Source organism: Cyprinodon tularosa, unplaced genomic scaffold (genome assembly GCF_016077235.1).
Source record: "Cyprinodon tularosa strain WSP-4 unplaced genomic scaffold, ASM1607723v1 ctg24, whole genome shotgun sequence".
Taxonomy (NCBI): domain Eukaryota; kingdom Metazoa; phylum Chordata; class Actinopteri; order Cyprinodontiformes; family Cyprinodontidae; genus Cyprinodon; species Cyprinodon tularosa.
Genome location: NW_024038896.1, coordinates 2,107,286 through 2,128,565, shown reverse-complemented (window position 1 = coordinate 2,128,565; position 21,280 = coordinate 2,107,286). Strand labels below are relative to the sequence as shown.

The window sequence follows — 21,280 nt, the reverse complement described above, 5'->3', positions numbered from 1 at the left end:
AAAGCTTTAACTGCCTTTTGAAGTTGTGAAGTTTTAAGATAATCAGCATTTAAAAAAAAAAAAATATCGATCAAGGAACGAACTATATTCGCTGTCAATTCAAACTTACACTATATTTAATAAATATTCATCGCTGGGCAACGTTAAAGCCTTTTTGTTAAGTTACTCACTATAAATACAATAAATATGAATTGGATATTGGGAAATTTGCAAAGGAAATCAGTTAGTATAAATACTGTATAAACTCTAAATCTGTAATAATATTAAGCATCCTTTACTCAAGTTGTGAGCAGTACTCAAGGTGAGGGGGGATGGCATCCCCTTTCTTAAAAAAAAATCTTAAAAATCATCCTCCTTTTTAAATTACCATCCTCCCATACCATCCCCCTGTGACATTTTATGACTGAATGCATAAAATGTCTACTAAATATGAACAGTAATGGCAATAATATTGCCCTTTCAACAATTGGCAGGCTGTGAGCTTAAGAGTAGCCTGAGCAACATAAATAAAATCAAAGAAGTGGCCTATCATGACTATGAAGCTAATCCCAGTGGGAAATTAGTCCCTAAATATGTAGGCGCAGTGATAGCCATGCCAGTCCAGGGACTGACTGTAAGGTGCCTTGGTCAAGGTCAATGACCGGCATACCTGACATGTAACAACCATACCATGCATATTGATTTAGGTTAATGGACTATTTTAATTAGGCTGTGTATGCTTCCAAAAAAAAAAATTTCCATCTTCCCCCTTCTTTTTTTATTTTTTTAAACAAGACTCCTGGTTGTGAGCCTTGTAATGCACAAGAGCTTCCAGCTAAGTGAGTGTTGGAGGTGGACGCCTGGCCACAAGACTTTTCAAGGATTTATTGACTGAAACAGCACGATTAAATATTAAAATGAGTTTTCCATAGTGCTTTAGGGTTGCAAGCTTAAAAGGTTTTTGTTGTCATTTATTAGGATTTTATAAAGATCCTAACTGATGCAGGGCTTTAAAGGTGACTGAAAAATGAGCAGTGATAGGGAAAGGAATGAATTATGATAGTATAAATCACAATCAGCAGGGAACAGGGGCAAGGAGGAAGAAAGAACATGTCATTCTCACATAAGACAGATTTTAAGGGGGAGTGGTGGACTAGTGGTTAGGGCATAGAGCTTGGAATCCTGAGGTTCTGAGTTTGAGCCTCACTCTCACAGACTTCAACCCCTACTCTCTGAGCAAGACATTTAACCCCACACAGCTGTGTATGGGTTAAATGCAGAGGGAAATTTCTTGAATGTGAGATCAATAAAATTCAATTATTAAGTCAAAACTTTCTGGCCTACATACCAAAAGCTTTGAGAGCAAGAGAAGGACATATGGTGGTTTATAAGTGTCCAGCATGCTATGACATACTTAAAGTCCAAATTAGAGTTTGTCCACAGATGTGAAAAGTTGGTAGGGATAAAGTTTAACTGACATTTTCTTTAAAACTGCTGTACACACATTTGCCCCATTCCATTGGGAAAATATGGTGGATGGGGATGCTCCTCTTCAATTGGAATATATATATATATATATATATATATATATATATATATATATATATATATATATATATATATATATATATATATATATATATATATATATATATATATATGGATATATATATATATATATATATATATATACATACAGCCAGTAGCCAGCTGAACTGTTGTGAAACTAATCATGTCACTGACTTTGCATCACAAAGATAACTTGTACTCTGCATATTTGCACGATATATATTAATGCTCTAAAATATCTATGCGTTTTTTTGCTGCACTTTATGCACTGTAATGAAAGCTATATATATATATATATATATATATATATATATATATATATATATATATATATATATATATATATATATATATATATATATATATATATATATATATATATATATATATATATATATATATATATACTGTATGAACTTGCTACTTTTACTCTGAAAGGTAAAAGCCGGATGTGTCGATGTACTTACTAATTCCGTTGTATTACAGACGAGTCAAAAAATCAATTAAGTTATGAAAAATACCATTAATTGCCTTTCTTTGTCACCACAGCCCCAGAAGAAATGGCGGATCTACAGATGGCGGCTGTTTGAGGAAAAACCCTCCCTGTCTAACGAGCTGTTTGCCGCCGATATAAACCGTCTCCTTCGACTGGAATATTCATGGTTTCTAGGTAAGTTAGCTAGATAGCTAACCATGGAAGTTCACATTAGCTTTTCGGCTAAACCATCATTTTCACTCCTAAATTATCCATTGAAGATGGTTCGTTCCACTGATTACTACACAAGGACGAAGCTGGGGTTTATTTGAGGTTATCAGCGATCATTGAAACGCGGCTGACATTTGTTCGTGTATTGTGCAGAGGTGTAGTGCAGTAAATAAAGGCATTCAGTTTTATTTGCTCACTGACTCACAGATGTGTCCATACTGTATTGCAACCCCAGTGCTAATCTGTTAGCCTTTATGCTAAAGCACCTTAATGGCTTTTGTTTATGCTCCACATGCAAATGAGAACGGGCTTTGATACCTTTTTAACTGCTTTAACCTGCTTTCTTCACTGTAACTACCTAATCTACACAGTGGAACAAGCCTGAGATTATATTGATCTACGTTTCCCAACAGTTTTCAGTTATGATCCACGAGTTTTACTTATATATTTCTAGTCTTGCTAAAGTTTCACAATTTGATTTTTTTTTTTATGTTTACAAGTGTATGCATTTGTGTTATAGCTAGAAATATTAGGATCTTTGTTCATAAATTTGAAAACAGAAATTCAAGTCTGTTTATTATGAGGATATCCATGTCAAAATAAGAAAACAAGGGCTGATTTAAAAGAAATACTGTCCGTCTGTTTAGCATGCTTATTTTATTTTGAAGGGGCTAATTTACTTAAAATGAATGTAGTAAGTGGAATTTTAAATGGAAAGCAGACACCATGGTGCATGCAATGATAAAGTATAATATCCCAATTTTAAGATCTGTCCAACAGATGGAAAAATTGCCTTTTGGCTAATTCTGGTGCATTTGCAGGAATGCTTATTAAAGTACACTGTCCCTGTCAAATATTAAATAAATCTAAAAAAAAAAAAAAAACTCTATGGGTAGCTTCAGTGTAACTGCGGAGGGGGATATTGTAAAAATTAAATTAATAAATGACCAATTTTAAGAGTTAATTAAGTATAAAATAATCTAAACTTCAAATAATTAAACTTTAAAAGGTGCAATTTTGTGATTTAAAAGAAATCATAGGGTATTTTATTGCAGAGTTCACCTGTCAGCTTCCTTATATCAGAGATTGTAGATTTTTACCTCCACTGATGACGTAATGTTCTTAAGAGTGTTTGTGTGTGGATGCTCTTGTTTTTAGATTTAATACATTGTAGGGCACATTTTCAAGGAAAATGGCACTTTGTGTGTACCGATTGTTCATGGGGGGACCGAGGCCTGGACACCACAAAGGGAATTGCTGTTTTTGGGTCAGGGGTCACGTTTAGGACTAAGATGTGAATTGAGTTTAGGTTGGGGTTTGGGTTTGGTATGAAACCATAATGGTTAGGGTCAGGGTCACGGTAAGGCAATGGAAAGGCCCCACAAAGATAGTAAGACATTTCTGTGGATGGGTGTGTGTGTGTTTGTCTGGCTGTTTATAGGATAACTAGAAATTTTTTGTTCGTATTTTAATAATATTTTTACCAGAGGTGCGCCTCATGCCAAGGAACAATTGATAACATTTTTGTGATGATCCAGATGATAATATGGATACATGATTTTTAAAAACTTATTCTTTAACACTGTGAGAGAGGAAACAAGTACTATTGACAGCTTCAACATTGGACTTCAAAAGTCATTATTCAGACATGTGAGTTTTAGCTGTATGTGTAGATCATATATTATAAGGCAAAATGTGTTGCTAGGCACAGGTCTGGGCTCTTTGAGTGCTTTTCTATAAAAAAAAAATATTATTATTTGGCTGATTGCAGACCGATTTTCAGATATTAATATTGCATCCAGAAATCCCTAATATTTGAGGAGATTTTATGCCATTGACTGAAGCAGAGTTGTGTAACATTGTTTACCTGAAGGAAAATACTTACGGGTTTCCAAATGTCTTATTGCTTAACCTTTATTTCTTTTCAAAAATGTGACTTGTTTTTTAATTCAGCCAATCTTAGTCTGTATTTTGTAAAACCCTACACAGTCCTATGCTGTATATAATGAATGATTTAAACTGATAATTGGCCTTTCTTTTTCAATGGCTCCTGCTCAGTCCTGCTGCGTGGAGAGTGTTGCGACTTTTTATTTTATAGTTGGTTAGATTTTTCCCAAATTGTTTCTTCCAAAACTGATAGGGTTAATCTTTATTATTTATCAACTCTGAATTAGGTTCATGCATTTTGTCCCAACAGATGAGGATGAGCTGATAGTTGAGAAAGTCTGGAAGAAGACGCTGGACAGAAGAGAGTGGCTGACCGGAAGATGCCAAGAAAAAAACAGCAGAATCCACAGCCAGTCAAATGTAGGTGTTCTATGGTCCTGCTTAAGAAATTGACACAAAACTGCACTGATTGTAGAACATCCTCCATCTAAAAAACTACTTCACCAAATATCTTCTTAGATTAGGTAACAATTAGCATTTTTTTTACTCAGTAATTAATGTTACATACATATGGAAACGTGTTGAATGTTTAACTCTTCACGATACATTTAATGTTTTACAAACTATTTTACAAACGCTGCCCTTGACTGTTGTCGCCATTCTGTTCACAATTACTTAGAATGAATCTCTTATTGCAATACCGTATTGACAATGTGAAATGAATAAAGGTGTGTTCACACCAGACGCGATCTGGGTATCAAAGATGCCGAAATTTTGAAATTGAGTCAAACCTTGTTCAAGATGCTTTGATGCGTAGACACTGAATTCTCTGCACTTTCTGCTCTGTCAAAACTTTTGCTTGCTTTACACGTACATCTAAGAAAAAAATAATATGGTTAAGTAATATAGTTCTTTGTTGCTATTAATTTCTACTTTCAACTTAAACTCATGTATAGTATAATTACACATGCAGCGAACTATTTGTCTTTAATTTTGTAATTTTTGTATTCATGGATTACAACTGATGAAAAGCCAAAAATCAAGACCAGAGTATGTGAATGTTGAATAAGAAGGAAAAAGAGGCAAATTGTAAACAAAAATGTAGGAATTATGAAAAGCATTTTTGTTTCTATGCACTCAGTAATGGGTTAAACCTCCTTTTGCATGAATCACGGCATCAATGGAGGATAACATGGAAACTGATCAACCTGTGGTTTTCCTGAGGTGTGATGGAAGACCACGCTGCTGTAATAGCTGCGCTCAGGTCATTTGTGTTGAGTCTGATATCTCTCATTATTCTCTTGAAAGAACTACATGGATTCTTTTTAACATCAGGTCAGGCCAGTTTGCTTACCAATCATGAAAGTGACACCATGTTCATTGAACTGTGTTGACCTTTGGCCATGTGGGTGGGTGCCAAGTACTGCTGGGAAAAAATAAAGCTCACAGCAGAAGTAAGCATGGAGTGCTGTAGAAAAGCAGATTGATATTAAGGACAGAACGAAAGAGAATGAACTAAGGTTCAATAATAAATAAACAAATATCATTAAATAATGTACACTGCAATATCACACTACTTTAATCAATAACAGAACAAGTGATATTAAAGCCAAAATATTTCATAGTGTCTTGTATTGTTATTGACTATAAGAAGAGACTTGCAGAGATTTAATAGTTTTTTTTTTTTTTTTTTGTGAATGTTGGACCTAAACTAGCGAGAAAAATTCTAAATGGTGATGAAACGCTGCCTGGTTTAATTAAGAACAGTAAAAAATCAATGTATCTTAATCCCACTGAAGAGAATAAGGTTCTGCAGATGATTATGAAATGCAACATAAGATCGTGACAGGATATTAAAATAATAGATATGAGAACATTTAGGAATGTTGCTACAGTATTTAAACATATTTGCAATCTGTCCTTTCAGTCTGGTGAGTGAAAACAGCTAAAATAATCCCATTATTTATTTGAGGAGGCAAACACTGCTTAACAAACTACCCTTTTGCCTCAGTTTCAAAGACTATGAAAATGTATTTAAAACAAACTACACAGAAATTGCTTACCAACAGTCAATATGCATCTAGATAAGAATGATCTACATCAGAATTAATATATTATGGAATATTTGTTGATTTTCAAAAGGCTATTATTTTAGGGAACAATCTAAAAATGTCTGGCGTTAGACGACTAGTTTGTACCACTTGAACAAACCAAATCTGAGATATTCCATGGGTAGAACCATAAGGTTCCATCCTAGGGCAAAGTCTATTTATTAATGACATTTGTTAAATCACAAAGTTCTTCATTTTTGCAGATAATACTAATCCTTTATGTGCAGATAATATTTTGAAGAAACTTTTGTATGAAGTAAGTCAAGAAATTTACAAACAAACGGATTGATTTCGTACAAATACATTTTTATAGAACCAAAACAAAAATCATTCTGTTTGGAAACTGCAAAACAAATCTGATCAAAATAACATTAATATTACATTAATTGAAAGAGTAAAACACATTGTTTTTCTGAGTGTAGTTATTGATGACAAGCTGGGGACCCAAATGTCAGCCGTTTACGTTCAGAGGTTTCTAATTGTGTCGGTGATAAAAATTACATCATTGATTTTGTATTACTACTTCATAATGTTTGAATTATTGTTTAGAAGTTTTGGGAACTGGCTATAAGATGCATTTTTTTTCTTTAATTGCTCTCCAAAAACAAGCCATAAGAATTTATCATACAGTGGTCACACCAATCCACATTATTTATTTAATTAAATTTATAATCGCCCTATTTGATCATTTATAAGATGGCTCAAATTATGTATAAGGCACACAAAAAAAACTTCTTGTCAAATAATATGCAACATTTCCATCATGTTAGAGATGCTCATCAAGATTATAACCAGAGCAGAAATGATAAACTACATTAGCCAAGAGCCTGGATAACATTAAAGTCAATAAGTCTGTTATGGAGCAGCCTTGCAGAAGAGATGAAATCTTTTAAAAGCGTCACTCTATTTGAAATAAGGTTTAAAAGCTATATGTGATGAATAAGTAATTGGGGGAAAGTGGACAGAAACTTTTAATGTGTGGGTGTGTTGACCTATGGCAGATGCACTGCCTTATATTTCATCTGCTATTAATTAAACAAATATATAAATATTTCTGTGAACTCGGATCATTTGTGATGGATATTGCCTAGTTTATTTTAAATCCATTTCACTGCATTTTGCATTGAATAAATACAATCTACTCACAATGTGCTCTGAGGAAACATTTAAATGGCTAATATCTGTTGTGATATGAATGTGAAGTGAGTAGCTGCAAAGCTTTCCTCTGGCTGACAGCCTTTATGCTTTCTTTAATTGTTGCATGGTCTGTATGTTATTGAGGAGAGATGTACGATCACAGTGTGTTTGCGCCTGTTTTCATCTGTTTGTCCTTGTTTGTTTTACTGTTGACTGTTCATTTGATGACATATTTGTTGCATTGTGTTTTTGCCAAGGTGCTGAGTCATGTGGAGCTTTGAACCTTATAAGCTTTGCTTCTTTTCCATAATTTTTCCAAATCATGTAAACACAGCTTTTTGTTTCTCGCTTGGAATATAAATGTGAATGCACATCATTTTATTTGCATGTCTGAAAGAAATAAACAAACAAGATTTGTCATGTTATCAATCTGGGCCATCTGTCCCTCTTTCCAGAAAACAGACACATTCAATAGAACTTTCTGAGCTAGTTGGGCAAATGTCCACATTGATTGGTTTGAGCCAAAGGTAAAAAGGTACAATAATTTCTGCCATCCAAAAAAACACACAGCACTTCTTTCTGTTGTTATTTTAAAGGTTAAATCAGGGTTTCCAACAAAACAAATGTCTTTTAGCTACACATGCATCCTCCCGCGCTGATATGTTTATCTTGGTTTGTCCTTGTTTCCCGCCTTAAACCATAATACTGCCACGTGATTGGCTGACCCATTTTGGGTCGGTTTGTAAAAGGTTGAGGCAAAAGTTGAACAAGATGGATTCTCTCTCTCTTTTTTTGTTTTATCACAGAAACGCCTTACATCAGGGTTAGTAACAAATGCGGACTTTAGAAAATTCAGTGGACCAATACTAGTAGATGATAAAGCATCCCATATCATCAACGACAGTTCAGACAATAGATCCTTGAGTTCCAAATGAAATTTAAGCTTTAGTTTTGTCTGATAGGCTTGAAGTGCATTTCACTGTATTTGTGACAAAAACAAAGTTTTTTTTCTGACGGTTAAACTTTTTCAGATTTAACTCTAACTGGTTTGATAAATCCTGTGGTTTTGTTAGACCTAGCAGTTGGCTTTTTTTTTTTTTTTTTCTGTCTTCGTCACGAGAAGAATCTGCTGAAACTGCTCTTAGTGTGAACTTCAAGCCTTTTCAAAGCTCCAGTATTTAGTTTATGTAGTTTAGAGGCAAATACTTAAATTTGTGATGATAAAGTCAGTTTTCTCTTACAGTAGAGATGGGCTGTAGGTAGTGGTATTTTAATGTAGCTTCTTTCTGACCTAAGGAGATTAACACTCATCTACATGGGGCTGAGAAACGTTAACCTGACAACAGCCAGATGCATGTCTCGCTCCGCCTAGCTCCACTCACATACATCTGGGACACCGCTCATTGAAAGTGATTTCCCCAACCGAATTTATGGTCTGGCCAATTAGGACGCAGGGCGGGTGTGTCCTGCATGTGACGTAGTGGAGAAGCGAGTTCTGTAAGTCGTTTGTCTATACTTTTTTGGTTGGCTATTTTTTTTTTAATAAGTCTGCTGTGCACAATGTTGCCTTTTATCCGCACATTTTTATGGCACAAACGACATTGATCATTTACCGACATTGCGCTGATTCCACTGTTGCTATATCCAAGATGTCGGCTGTTCTGTTTTGTTTTTTTCCTGCGTAGCTCTCACAGCGTCACGGGTTACCTTTGGTGTGAGTGGTTGAAATAGCACGTCGATAAAGATGACAGACAAGTGGCTTATCCAATCATATGCAAGGAGTTTTGATAAGGCCCAGCCTTCAGTAAAGGCAATTCCTATGGCGGTGTCCCAGATGTATGTGAGTGGAGCTAGGCGGAGCGAGACATGCATCTGGCTGTTGTCAGGTTAGGGAAACGTGGCTGAAACATCTAATCACTGATTTTTTTCTACCTCAAGTTTCATAGTAAGAAAGACAAAAAAGAAAAATTGCAGCACTTTCTAGAACAAGCTTTGATTTCAGTCGTCCTCTCCGGGAGGTGAGCTTAATTCAAAGGAAAACGAAATTAAAGCCTTGAAATTTGTTGAAAAACAAGCTTTCACTGCACTGGTGAAGATTCTCAGTCATCTAGGTCATAGTCATTCAAAAAAAAAGAACATTAAAAACAATCCACTGGACTTTGTTTCCAAGTTTGAAGACGTTTCAATTCCCATCCAGGAAGCTTTTTCAATTCAAAATGTCAGGAATAGCGTTGAGTTCGATGTTGTATACAGTAGCCCATCAAAGCCTTGTTTTTGTTTTGAAAACAAGCAAATTGAAATGGACGAAGGGGTCCACCCATCTGGAATGGGGGTTGGTTGGCTTCTTTTGTTAGCCTTCAATGCCCTATACCCGACTAAGTGTCTGAAAGGGGGTCATTAAAGGGTATTGTTGGCCTGGCTGAATAGGTGAGGTCCTTCACTCTTCTGCATGGGGGATGGGGCTGTGGTGATGGCAGAAAGGGATTAACCCAATTGCTGCATTGTAGGTTTTTAAAGGCTGAAACCTGAGTCCCCCTCTGTTTAAGGTTGGTTTTTCTCTCTTAATTTAGATTCTATTTTAGCTTTTATTTTACTCTAGGCTTTGTGCACATATTTTTCAGCGATATAATAAAATTTTTATAGAGTTTATTTCAGTAAGTATGGTATATTTGAAGCATTCCAAAAAAAAAAAAAATAGGTACTTGGGCTCAAGGTACTGAGAGATTCACTTCCATACAGAAAGCCCATATTCTGATCTTCAGGTACCACAGTATACATGTTAGATAAAATAATACTACTTATACTTCAGTGATAGTATCAAAGTGCTCCTTTATTGTATCTCTTATACTATATCCGTTGGTTGTGATGTTCTTCGTACATCTCTTTGCAGGTGATAAAGCAGACTGAAGATGTTTTATCATTGTCTCTCTTTTTTCTCCTTTTTTTATCTTTTCTCCTTTCCTTTCTGTCTTTCCTTTCCTGTTCTACTTACATTACAGTGTCCATATAATCTGTAATACTCCCTGCATGAATTATAATAAAGCAATTTATATGTATAAATCAAGTGGAACACTATGGTGTTGGCTGTACTGCTCCACTTGTGAGAGCAAAATCTGTTGGGCTCTTTTTGGCATCAAGACAATTATTCTTACTGCCACATCACCAGACAGGAAACTGTAAAAAAAAAAAGGGGGGGGGGGGACAAAAAAGGGGTGACCAATGGGTCCGCCCCTTTGGTACCATTTAGTTTTCATGTTTTCTAAGCCAAAACAAGGCTTTGTATTTAGTCCACTCTATAAAGCTTCGAACTCAACGCTATTTCAGACCTTTTAAATTGAAAAAGCTTCCTGGTTGGGAAGTGAAACGTCTTCAAACTTGGAAACAAGGTCCAGTGGATTTTATTATTTTTTTCCCACTTTTCTGGAATGACTATGACCTGGATGACTGAGAATCTTGGCCAGCATCATTGAAGCATGGATGTCGGCTCAGGAGGGACAGTAAAGTAATGTTTAGGTGTTATTTCGTCTAACTAAAAGACAAAAGTCTAGTGTTAAGTTTCTGTTAGAAAAGTAAAAACATTTCCATTATCTCTGTCTTTTGGGAACACACTCAAGACTATGTGGAGCATTCCAAATATGTTTTATAAATATTTTGATTGAATGTTTGTTTCTGTTTTTTTCTTTTTCCTGGACACAGTGGATTCTGAAGATGGTCTAGCAGTTGAAGCTCCTGGAAACCTTCCCTTAGACACAGACTTTCTTCTAGGACAAGACCTTGTGTTTGCTGATGCAGATCATGATCGAATTCTAGGCCTGGACAAGTTTTCAGGTTCGTTCAGAGCCAGTTTGTATTAAAGTACTGTTTGTGTGTGCAGCGGTGTAAAACTGACCAAATCCATGTCCGGTTTCATCTTGTCTTCAAAGCGTTGTGGTTTGTCATCACTGACTTTACATTCAAGTACCAGGGTTCCTACAGAGACAGGAAATTATATTGAAATTGATTTCCATACTTTTCAGGTGTGGATGAGATTAAAAGAAAAATATTTCCAAACCTAATTTTAGAATCTTGTCTTAATGATGTGCCCTTTCTTTTTTTTCCTTTGATCTTCTTTGCACTGCAAAAAACAAAATTAATTTTTTTTTTCTTGATATTGAGTATTTTTTGTTTATTTTCTGAAGTGCACTTCCCCTTTTCTTCAGCAGGTAAAACAATCTAATAACAGAAAAAGAGGATTTATGTTTAAAATGAGAGAAAAGGCTAAATGTTCTTGTTTCAAGTGCATAATGTCTTAAGTATATTTTTTTAAGGGAATAAATAATCATTCCATTAGTAGATCATCTTATTTACCTGCTCAAATTGAGGGCAAATACACTTAGACCTTTAGATCAGTATTTTCAGTGTCAAACGTGTATATTGACTCCCTGCCTTCATCCTCTTGGTTAAACCCTCTTTACTCCTTTTTTGTCTATTTTTAAAAATCTACATTAGAGACTTTTATTACCTCATATTATTCTGCATGCTGCAGCCAAAATAATGAAGAAAAAAAACACAGCACTTCTCAATAGAAAGAGAAGTGTGCTCGATATCCATACCGATATGGAATGGGTAGTATCAAAAGGATGCCCACATAGGACTCAGTCTAAGGTCACAGAGAGAGACAGACTGGAAAACTGAAGCAGCAGACCAGTGCAATTTGCTGAAATGTTGATGCGCTAACTGAAAATGATACTCTGTTTAAACAGCCCCAACCTTTTGCCCCTTTAGTGCAGCTGTTTCTAATTTTATCGACACCAAAATAGCTAGGAACCCCCTCTGCTTCCCAACTTAGCAAGGTGGGCAAAGTTTAGCTTTCTTTATTATGAAGAAAGTGTTCCTTACGTCTGTATCCTATACATTGCCTTGTGTTATTTTCAATCCTTTCTTGGTATTTGTTCATCTTTATTACGATTTGGATTTCTCTCTAGTTTTTAGTGGTTGGGTAGAGTAGTTTATATTTTAAAGTTGGAAAAAGCAAAAGAAAGAGAAGGAACTGAGGCAGGAAGGTTATATAAGGGTCATAAAAACAGGACCATTACCATCAAAGACATCATCATAAGAAGGCATTTATTCATCATCATGTCCTGCTCCTACTCCCACTACTCCATTATCATCATCATCATCATCTGCCCTCATCATCATCATCATCTTCTGCCCTCATCATCATCATCATCATCTGCCCTCATCATCATCATCATTATCATCATCATCAGATGGAGCAGCCTCACCATTACAGTCATCATCATTATCATTAGGCCTGGTAATCATGCGTTAGGGGTTCCAGGATAAAAGGCCAGCTCCAGATCTCCTCTTCCTCACTTTGTGCTTCAGCATCTGGAGATGAAGGTGGCTGCTTTTTCCGATTTCATGAGCACGGCATGTTAAAGCCTTGATTTTTTTTATTTTTCCTTTTTTTAAAACCTTTTGTAAGGGGAAAAAACACAGCTTTTTTTTTTTTGAACTGTGAGTATTATTTGATTCTCTGAAAAGATTTTAGTTTAGAGTTAAGCTTTCAGGGTGGACTTTCTGTAATCTTCAGTGTTTCTTTTCTGTTTTTATTGGTTTACTCAGATGTATAGGTTTTGAATTGTGGTTGTTTCTAAGATTTTCTCTTCTGAGCTGCATGGATAGTCAAATCTGCATATGTGTAATAGGCTAGCAACAGTAAAACAGCAATGAGACGCGAGAAGTTTTTCATCTCCTCCTCCACAAATGAAGTGCAATCACTGCATTTATCCTTCCTCCTTTCCTTTGGGATGTTTACTAAACTAAACAGTGTAGCTGTGACTAATTTGATGCAGAGTCCTGACCTCACATCTTGAAGGCTTCTGTGCAACATGTTTTGAGAATAATTCTGTTTTCATGTTTTTGTGTGTTATGAGAGGAATGTATGTACTCTGCAAACTGGACTTAGGTTAGAGAACATAAGGGTGTACAGATGTGCATTTGACTTCATGCATCCACAGCGTTTGGCCATTAACTGTTTATTCATGAGTATTCCTATACTTTGAATAATCATTTTTGTTTATATTGGGACCATAAAATGCAATGTTAAATATTGCTGCTTTATATAGGACACATAGAGAAAGTGTTGCATTATTATGAAGTAAAAGGAAATGATCTAGTAATAGAAATTGATGAATTCAGCTTGCATTTGTGTTCAGCCTCTTTACTCTATTACTGCTATAAATATCCACTGCAACCATTTACTTCAGGACATTATTCTGTTTATAGTTATTAGATCGTTTATGAAATCCAGCAGTGCAGCAACGTCAGGCATGTGATCAGTTTTCCTCGATGCACAAAGAATGAATGGATGTTTAATTTTTTTTTTTGAAACACAGCAGCCGTATTTATCATGTTGGTTAAACCCTAACAGAAAGTCTTCATATGCATAGAGTGAATGAGGGGATGGGTGGAGCTAAACATTAGGAAATTGGGAGCTCTAACAGGAAAACATGGAGGTTATAACTTTTGACTTAAATTGATTTTAGGAGCTGCTGTAAGACTTTAAAAAATACTGTTGACCAAGGCTCTTCACTCGGTCTGACTTACACATATTTTAATCTGAAGCTGGTAGAGGCATAACCTAGAAAAATGACATCTAGATAAATATTTGATTAGAAATGTAGAAAACCACTTGTGTGGTATCCAGTGTTGATCTACCTGCAGAAAGTTTAGTTTTGAAAGATGGCATAGACTGACCCTTTCATTTTCTGCTTTACTTTAATTTGTGCAAATGGTACTTTTGTTAAGAGAACAAGTTATTTATGTCTGAATTTAGAAACCGTTTATACTGGATCTGTATTTTCACATGCCTTACTATAAATCTGTATTTTCAGTTTTCCCTCAAACTGCATCTCATAATATTTCCCCTTGACTAATGTGGTGTTTGTATAATTTGCAGATTTTATTTTTTTGATGTATTTTACTTGATGCTTGGAGGACTAGTTGGATGAGACTCTTCGTTTTTCTTTTACAGAGGTAGCTGCTGAGATTGGTTTCTCCGTGTGTTCTCTGGGTGATGAGGAGAGCTCTTCCTACAGCCAGCTCAGTATGGAGAGTGAAACGGACAACTCGAGCAGCACAGCTGAAAACAGGAGGGGATACGAGAGTAAAGGGACCCAGTCTGAGCCAACTTTTCCTCCTTACCTTTCCTGCAGGGGCTGTGGACAGCTCCGTGATGAACCGCTTGGACCTGGCATGGACCTTGTTGGGCCATTTTGCCTAAGGTGTTGCAAAGCCTCCAGGGAGGCAAAAAGCACAGACTTCTGCTCCACTTTCGGGAGCAGTGCTGGGATTCGCTCAGGTTTACAGATTCGTCCAGAATCCCAGTCTGATAGTGAGGGGTTGGGGAACGGGGAGGATGACAAGGAAGAACTGTCTCCTGAGGACAAATTGCTCAAGCAGCACTCGTGTCACATCTGTGGCTTCTCCTCACGCTATGCCAACCACGTAAAGCGTCACATGAAGACGCACAATGGGGAGAAGCCCTACAACTGCCCTTTGTGCACTTATGCCTCAGCCCAGCTGGTTAACCTGCAGAGACACCTGCGCATTCACACTGGGGAAAAACCTTACAAATGTGAGACTTGCTCCTTCGCCTGCAGTTCCCTTGGAAACCTTAAGAGGCACCAGCGCATGCATGTGCCTAATTCTCCACAGATGCCCTCTGCAGGGATGGGACAGGACTCCCCATTGCAGCCAGCCTGTGGCCAAAACAGCCTGAAGAGGCCTATGAATGAGCAAAGACCAGACAAGGAGGCGAGTGGGGCTTCAGGTAAGGCTCCCTGAGGTTCAACGCCTCACAGGGCTTCCTAAAAGTATTCACACCCCATGAGAAACGGCTTGAGCTCAGTCCATTCGGACTAACACTCTGTAAGCAGTAATGTTCAGAACTTAAAACATTTAATTAGGTAAGTCTGAGCATTACCTGGGCCTTTCTAAAAAATGAAACCATTCTGATATAATTCTGCTGAACGTGGCCTTTGCTTAATTATCAATTTAAATACATTTGTCATCATTTCAGATTAAAATTTGACCTTAAGACATCAAGTCTCAGAGGGATGGAAAAAAATATATACATTTTCAGCCAGATAAAGTATTTATTCTCAGCCCTTCACCTCATAGTGAACATAAACTCATTCTTCAATAACACACCAGACAATCCCATAGGAATGAATGGGGAGAGGGGCAGAAAGGAGGCATAAAAATCCATTATATTTGAGGCTTCACTGTATGGTCATACATATACCTACAAACACAGCTTTAATCTCTCTTTGTAGATAAATCCTTCATCTTCTAAAAACTGAAGGTGTTATATTTACAACTACAGTTTCTCCAAAATCATCCTTTATGCACCATAAATTTTGAGCGGAAAAAACCCCGGTTTAGAGTGGAGAGAGAAGGCCACTACCAGAATCTACTTAGCTTCTGGTTTTAAAGCGATTTTAGAGCGCTGCGCCCTTGGCAGGAACCATGTATTACAGAGGCTGTTGCCTGACACGTCTGCTTAATTACTTTTTCCTTGCAATTTTGGATCAATTCAGAATCTTGCTAAAATATAAATCACGATTAGTAAGTGAATATCTTACTTTTTTTCCAACACATATTTTTTATAAATTTTTTTGCGGACGAGTGGCCTTTTTTTTACCGTAAAAAGAAAACTGACAAGAAATATTCAAAGCCACTTTCACACTTCAGGTTGTTCTCCAGGTTAGAACTAAAACCAAACACCAGCACATGTTTTAACAAAACAAAAAGTCAGCTTTTTGGGTGATGACACCTTTCAAAATTATTGGTTGTGGCATGAACTTTAAATGATATTCATAAATGTCTCTGCTCTGCTTTCCTAGTGTCTGAAGTTTCCAGGCCCACCTCTAACCTCCCGTTGGGGACCCAGAACAGCGACTACCTTGCAGTCTTTGATAATTTGAAAGGAGCATCACCACCCCCCATCCCTGCCTCAAATCCAGCACCTGGCCACCAAGCTCCGCCCCTGCTGGAGATGACTGGCAGCAGCAGGACTACTCCAGGGGCCGTAGCAGAAGGTGCCACTCTCCCACCTTCCCTTTTCCCTTTTATCTGCCGGCTATGTGGGATCGTCCTAGAGGACGAGGATGGTTCCTCAGCCCAGATTTGTGCCAAGTGTACTCTTGAAATGCTGACTAAAGACTCCTCTTCATCTCCGAATAGCCCAGGTGAGCGCAGTGACAAAGTCTACACATGCGCCGCCTGCCCCTTCCTCACCCATTATCCCAACCACTTGGCACGCCACATGAAAACACACAGCGGCGAGAAACCGTACAAGTGCCCCCAGTGCGACTACGCCTCAGCGCACTTCGACAACCTCAAACGCCACCACAGGGTGCACACGGGGGAGAAGCCCTACAAGTGCCATCTTTGCGACTATGCGTGTGGAAACCTGGCCAACCTCAAGCGGCACCAGCGAGTGCACTCCGGCGCCAAGCCCTTCCAGTGCCCTGTGTGCAGCTATACCTGCAACCAGAGCATGAACCTAAAGCGGCACATGCTGAGGCACACCGGCGAGAAGCCGTACAAGTGTCAGGAGTGCGGCTACACCACCGGCCACTGGGACAACTACAAAAGACACCAGAAAAAACACGGCGTGGCCACAGACGGCTGGGTGAAGGTTCCCATGATCGGCACCGACGTAGAGGAGGACGAGAGAAAAGGGATGGGAGGAGGCATTCAGACTCACAGAAAAGAGGCTGCAGCTGATATGCAGTACATGCCGAGGGAGGGGGGCTCTGGGTGTACACTCAAACTGCAGACTTAAGGTTGCATAAATTCTAAGACGGTGAAACGAAGCTACCAGCAACTTGTTTTTGATTGTTTTCACTGAGCCTTTTTTATGGTTTTGATGTGCGTCCGTCTTGTTACGTCTGATCTCTTCTATGGCTGCTAATTATCCTGTAAGTTGAACTCGCTGACTTATTAATTTTTTTATCTATCGATGTCTTTTTGGGGGTGACAGTTTAATTTATATAATTTCTTATGTCAAAATAGAAAAAGGGAAATCAGTTTTTTCTCGGTCTGATTGTATAAATTTCCCCTCCTACCTTCTGATATTTTACTCCTACACTACATGGATGTTTTCATCTGAAAGGAGGAAATAACCAAATATTGGCATCATTGTGGAACTCCTTCATCTGCTTCAGCTGCACTGTCAACTCCTTTAAACAGCATTAATGCACTTATGAGATATTTTTCATATCAACCTTAAATACCGTTAAATGGGTTCAAAATTTTTTAACATTGTGAGCTAAATTACTGCTAGATTTATGCCACCATCTGTTAGCTTCCACATCCGATTTTTTGATGTGCCTGCCTAAGAGCTCACAGTGCAACTGTAAGCAGGTAGGCTCCGGAGAGGACCTTATTGTGCTTTTTTTTTTTTTTTACTGAAGTTCAAGCTCTTGGTGTTATGCCTTCAGATTAATGTATTTATCAAAGTGCTATTTAATGATACAGAAATTGTGTGTCTTTATGGATGTCTGTAATGCAGTTATAGTCAAGTTTTATTTATGTTTCATTCTCCTTTTTGCTAAACTTTCCCCAAAATTAATCTGTAAAAGTAAAAAAAAAAAAAAAAAAACTGGACAAAAAGATATTTAATGAGTTATTATAGATCTATAACTGCATGATTAGCATGTTAATGGGCCATTTTTGGTTTCCATGGGGCCCTACGGTTTAGATTTAATCTGAGCAATTTTTTGAATCTATATTAACACCTATTAAGGTTCATTTCACTCTTTTTGGGAGTGTAAGTAGTTTAGTCTTGACTTAATAAAATGAATCTTGCTGTTTGGTTACTTCAGGCACGTATTGCAGACTAGCCTTAAAAAAAAACACTTCAACCATTAAATGTGCTTAGATTGTTGTAAGAGGGTGTTTGATGCTCAGTGTGGGTTTGTATTGATTTCTGTTGCTGCCGATCAAAAAGTGCCAAGTTGAGATAAGAGCAATAAATTAAAGTGTTTAAAGTTTTATGATAAATGTGGCATCAGCATTTATTCACACAACGCTCAGCTGTCTTCTTACATCCGGCTCAGACACTCGCCGCTTTTACTGTGGCCGTTCACATTGCCGCTTTCTGGTGTAATGTTTTGCTTTTGTGCTCACAGTTTCTTTGCTCTGCATGCTTGGATCGTCCAGCGCTAAGCACTCCTTATTAAATTGATTGCAGACTTCTAGGGTGAACGTTAACCAGGTTATTTCAGTATCAACACAAGTCCAGTAATCATAGTTCTACAGATCCAAACCAATAATTGATCCCATTTTTAAACTAATATAATAAGAAGCAAGCAATGTCTCTTGCGATCTACACTGGTATGTTCTTGTTTTATGAAATAATTTCTCTAAATCAAAAGCAGCAACAGAAAACCGAAAATCTATATAAAAAAAAATGGTAATGAAATGGTAATAACTTGCATATTGGATGATTAGTTTAAATTTGATTTAAGTGGGAAAAAAATAATAAATATATATATATATATATATATATATATATATAAATACAGTCCAACTGAAACGACTTCATAGCATTTATGAAGCCTAAAGGAAATGTATAGGCGCAGGTTAGGCATTGGTAGAAATGCTCTACATGCAGCCCAGAGATGATTCATTTTTAAAGTTTCCCATCATAAATGTCTCTGATGAAAGCCTTGAACTCTGCTTTAAATTAGTTTCCCATTTACTGTGAAATTTCTTGTTCTTTTGGAAAAGAGATTAAACTAATCGTAAGCATGTGAACAAGTTCTGGTGTTTTGTTTTTTTCCTTCGCCATCTCTCTTAACTTGGCTGTAATGCACATTTTAACAGCACTGTGTAATTAGCTGCCATGTTAGTTTTTGTGGCTGTCATGCAAGACATTTTCCAGGTTGCAGGCGTTGCCAATCGATTTTCTATTATCTGTTCTGCTGGTGGGCATCTCATTGTTTTTGTGAGGAGCTTGGAATAAATACCTGGAAATAATATCAGATGTCAAACATCAAGCCATTTGTCATTGTTTTTGTTTTAAATTAGGCACATCATTGAGCGTTTATCTAAGTTGCACAGTCTGGTTTAGTTTTGTTTCATTTGTAAAACCGTGGAACCAACTTTTTCATATCTAAAGAAACTTTTCACTACATCTGTAGCTTTCAGCAGGTTTTATTTTACAAAGAGATGCTTGAGGACACCACATTTTGAACATCATAAGGCTTCCAGCTTTGTGGGAGCAGTTTAGAAATGGCCCCTTCCTCTTCCAACTGACTGGAGCAGAGCACAATGCAAGGTCCATAAAGGCATAGATGAGAGTTTGGTGTGGGTGAACTTTACTGACCTGTTATGAGTCCTAAATTCAAGCGTACAGACCACCTATTGGATTAATTAGTGGAGAATGGGAGCCATGCTTTCTCCTCATACATCTGTTAATTACCTCACAAATGTGCTTCTGAAAAAACTGTAAAATTGGTGCTCCACCACAAAGTTAAAGTTCACCTTTAACTCCTTAGATTTCTTTTTTTTCCTGGCCTCTTTTACCATTCATGTTATCCATATCTGATTTGTCATCAATTGTAATTGTAATCTCCTGAGAACTATTTCCTTCGCTTCATCTGGTCCATGTTGAGTGTGGTACACACCATGTTTCCAAATACAGGTGCTGGTCATAAAATTAGAATATCATGAAAAAGTAGATTGATTTCAGTAATTCCATTTAAAAAGTGAAACTTGTATATTATATTCATACATTACATACAAACTCATATATTTCAGATGTTTATTTTGTTTAATTTTGATGATTACAAATGACAACAAATGAAAATCTCAAATTCATCATATCAGAAAATTAGAATATTACTGAAGACCAATAAAAACAAAGGATTTATAGAAATGTTGGCCAACTGAAAAGTATGAACATGAAAAGTATGAGCATGTACAGCACTCAGTATTTAGTTGGGCCTCCTTTGGCCTGTATTACTGCAGCAATGCGGCGTGGCATGGAGTCGATCAGTCTGTGGCACTGCTCAGGTGTTATGATAGCCCAGGTTGCTCTAATAGTGGCTTTTAGCTCTTCTGAATTGTTGGGTCTGGTGTATTGCATCTTCTTCACAATACCCCATAGATTTTCTATGGGGTTAAGGTCAGGAGAGTTTGCTGGCCAATTAAGAACAGGGATACCATGGTCCTTCAACCAGGTACTGGTAGCTTTGGCACTGTGTGCAGGTGCCAAGTCCTGTTGGAAAATGAAATCTGCATCTCCAAAAAGTTGGTCAGCTGCAGGAAGCATGAAGTGCTCTAAAACTTCCTGGTATGTGGCTGCGTTGACCCTGGACCTCAGAAAACACAATGGACCAACACCAGCAGATGACATGGCACCCCAAACCATCACTGACTGTGGAAACTTTACACTGGACTTCAAGCAACGTGGATGAAGTGCCTCTCTTCTTTTCCTCCAGACTCTGGGACCTTGATTTCCAAAGGAAATGCAAAATTTACTTTCATCAGAGAACATGACTTTGGACCACTCACCAGCAGTCCAGTCCTGTTTCTCTTTAGCCCAGGCAAGACGCTTCTGACGCTGTCTGTGGTTCAAGAGTGGCTTGACACAAGGAATGCGACAGCAGAAACCCATGTCTTTCATACGTCTGTGTGTGGTGGTTCTTGAAGCACTCACTCCAGCTGCAGTCCACTCTTTGTGAATCTCCCCCACATTTTTGAATGGGTTTTGTTTCACAATCCTCTCCAGGGTGCGGTTATCTCTCTTGCTTGTACACTTTTTTCGACCACATCTTTTCCTTCCCTTCGCCTCTCTATTAATGTGCTTGGACACTGAGCTCTGTGAACAGCC

At 37.4% G+C, this 21,280-nt stretch overlaps 1 protein-coding gene across 1 annotated transcript; it reads left to right on the top strand.

Moving 5' to 3' along the window:
• Positions 1–1,994: 1,994 nt before the first annotated feature.
• Positions 1,995–18,444, top strand: znf513a (zinc finger protein 513a). The gene is made up of 5 exons (XM_038287464.1): positions 1,995–2,218; positions 4,452–4,561; positions 11,086–11,217; positions 14,408–15,205; positions 16,281–18,444. Exons 2-5 carry the CDS (start codon positions 4,522–4,524, stop codon positions 17,222–17,224), a joined length of 1,914 nt encoding a protein of 637 aa, XP_038143392.1. The 5' UTR covers positions 1,995–2,218; positions 4,452–4,521; the 3' UTR covers positions 17,225–18,444.
• Positions 18,445–21,280: the final 2,836 nt, after the last annotated feature.

Coding starts and splice junctions, on each gene's coding strand:
- znf513a (XM_038287464.1), top strand. CDS start 4,522: ATGCCAAGAAAAAAACAGCAGAATCCACAGCCAGTCAAAT. Junction 11,218..14,407: donor AGGCCTGGACAAGTTTTCAG/GTTCGTTCAGAG, acceptor TTTCTTTTACAG/AGGTAGCTGCTGAGATTGGT. Junction 15,206..16,280: donor GGAGGCGAGTGGGGCTTCAG/GTAAGGCTCCCT, acceptor CTGCTTTCCTAG/TGTCTGAAGTTTCCAGGCCC.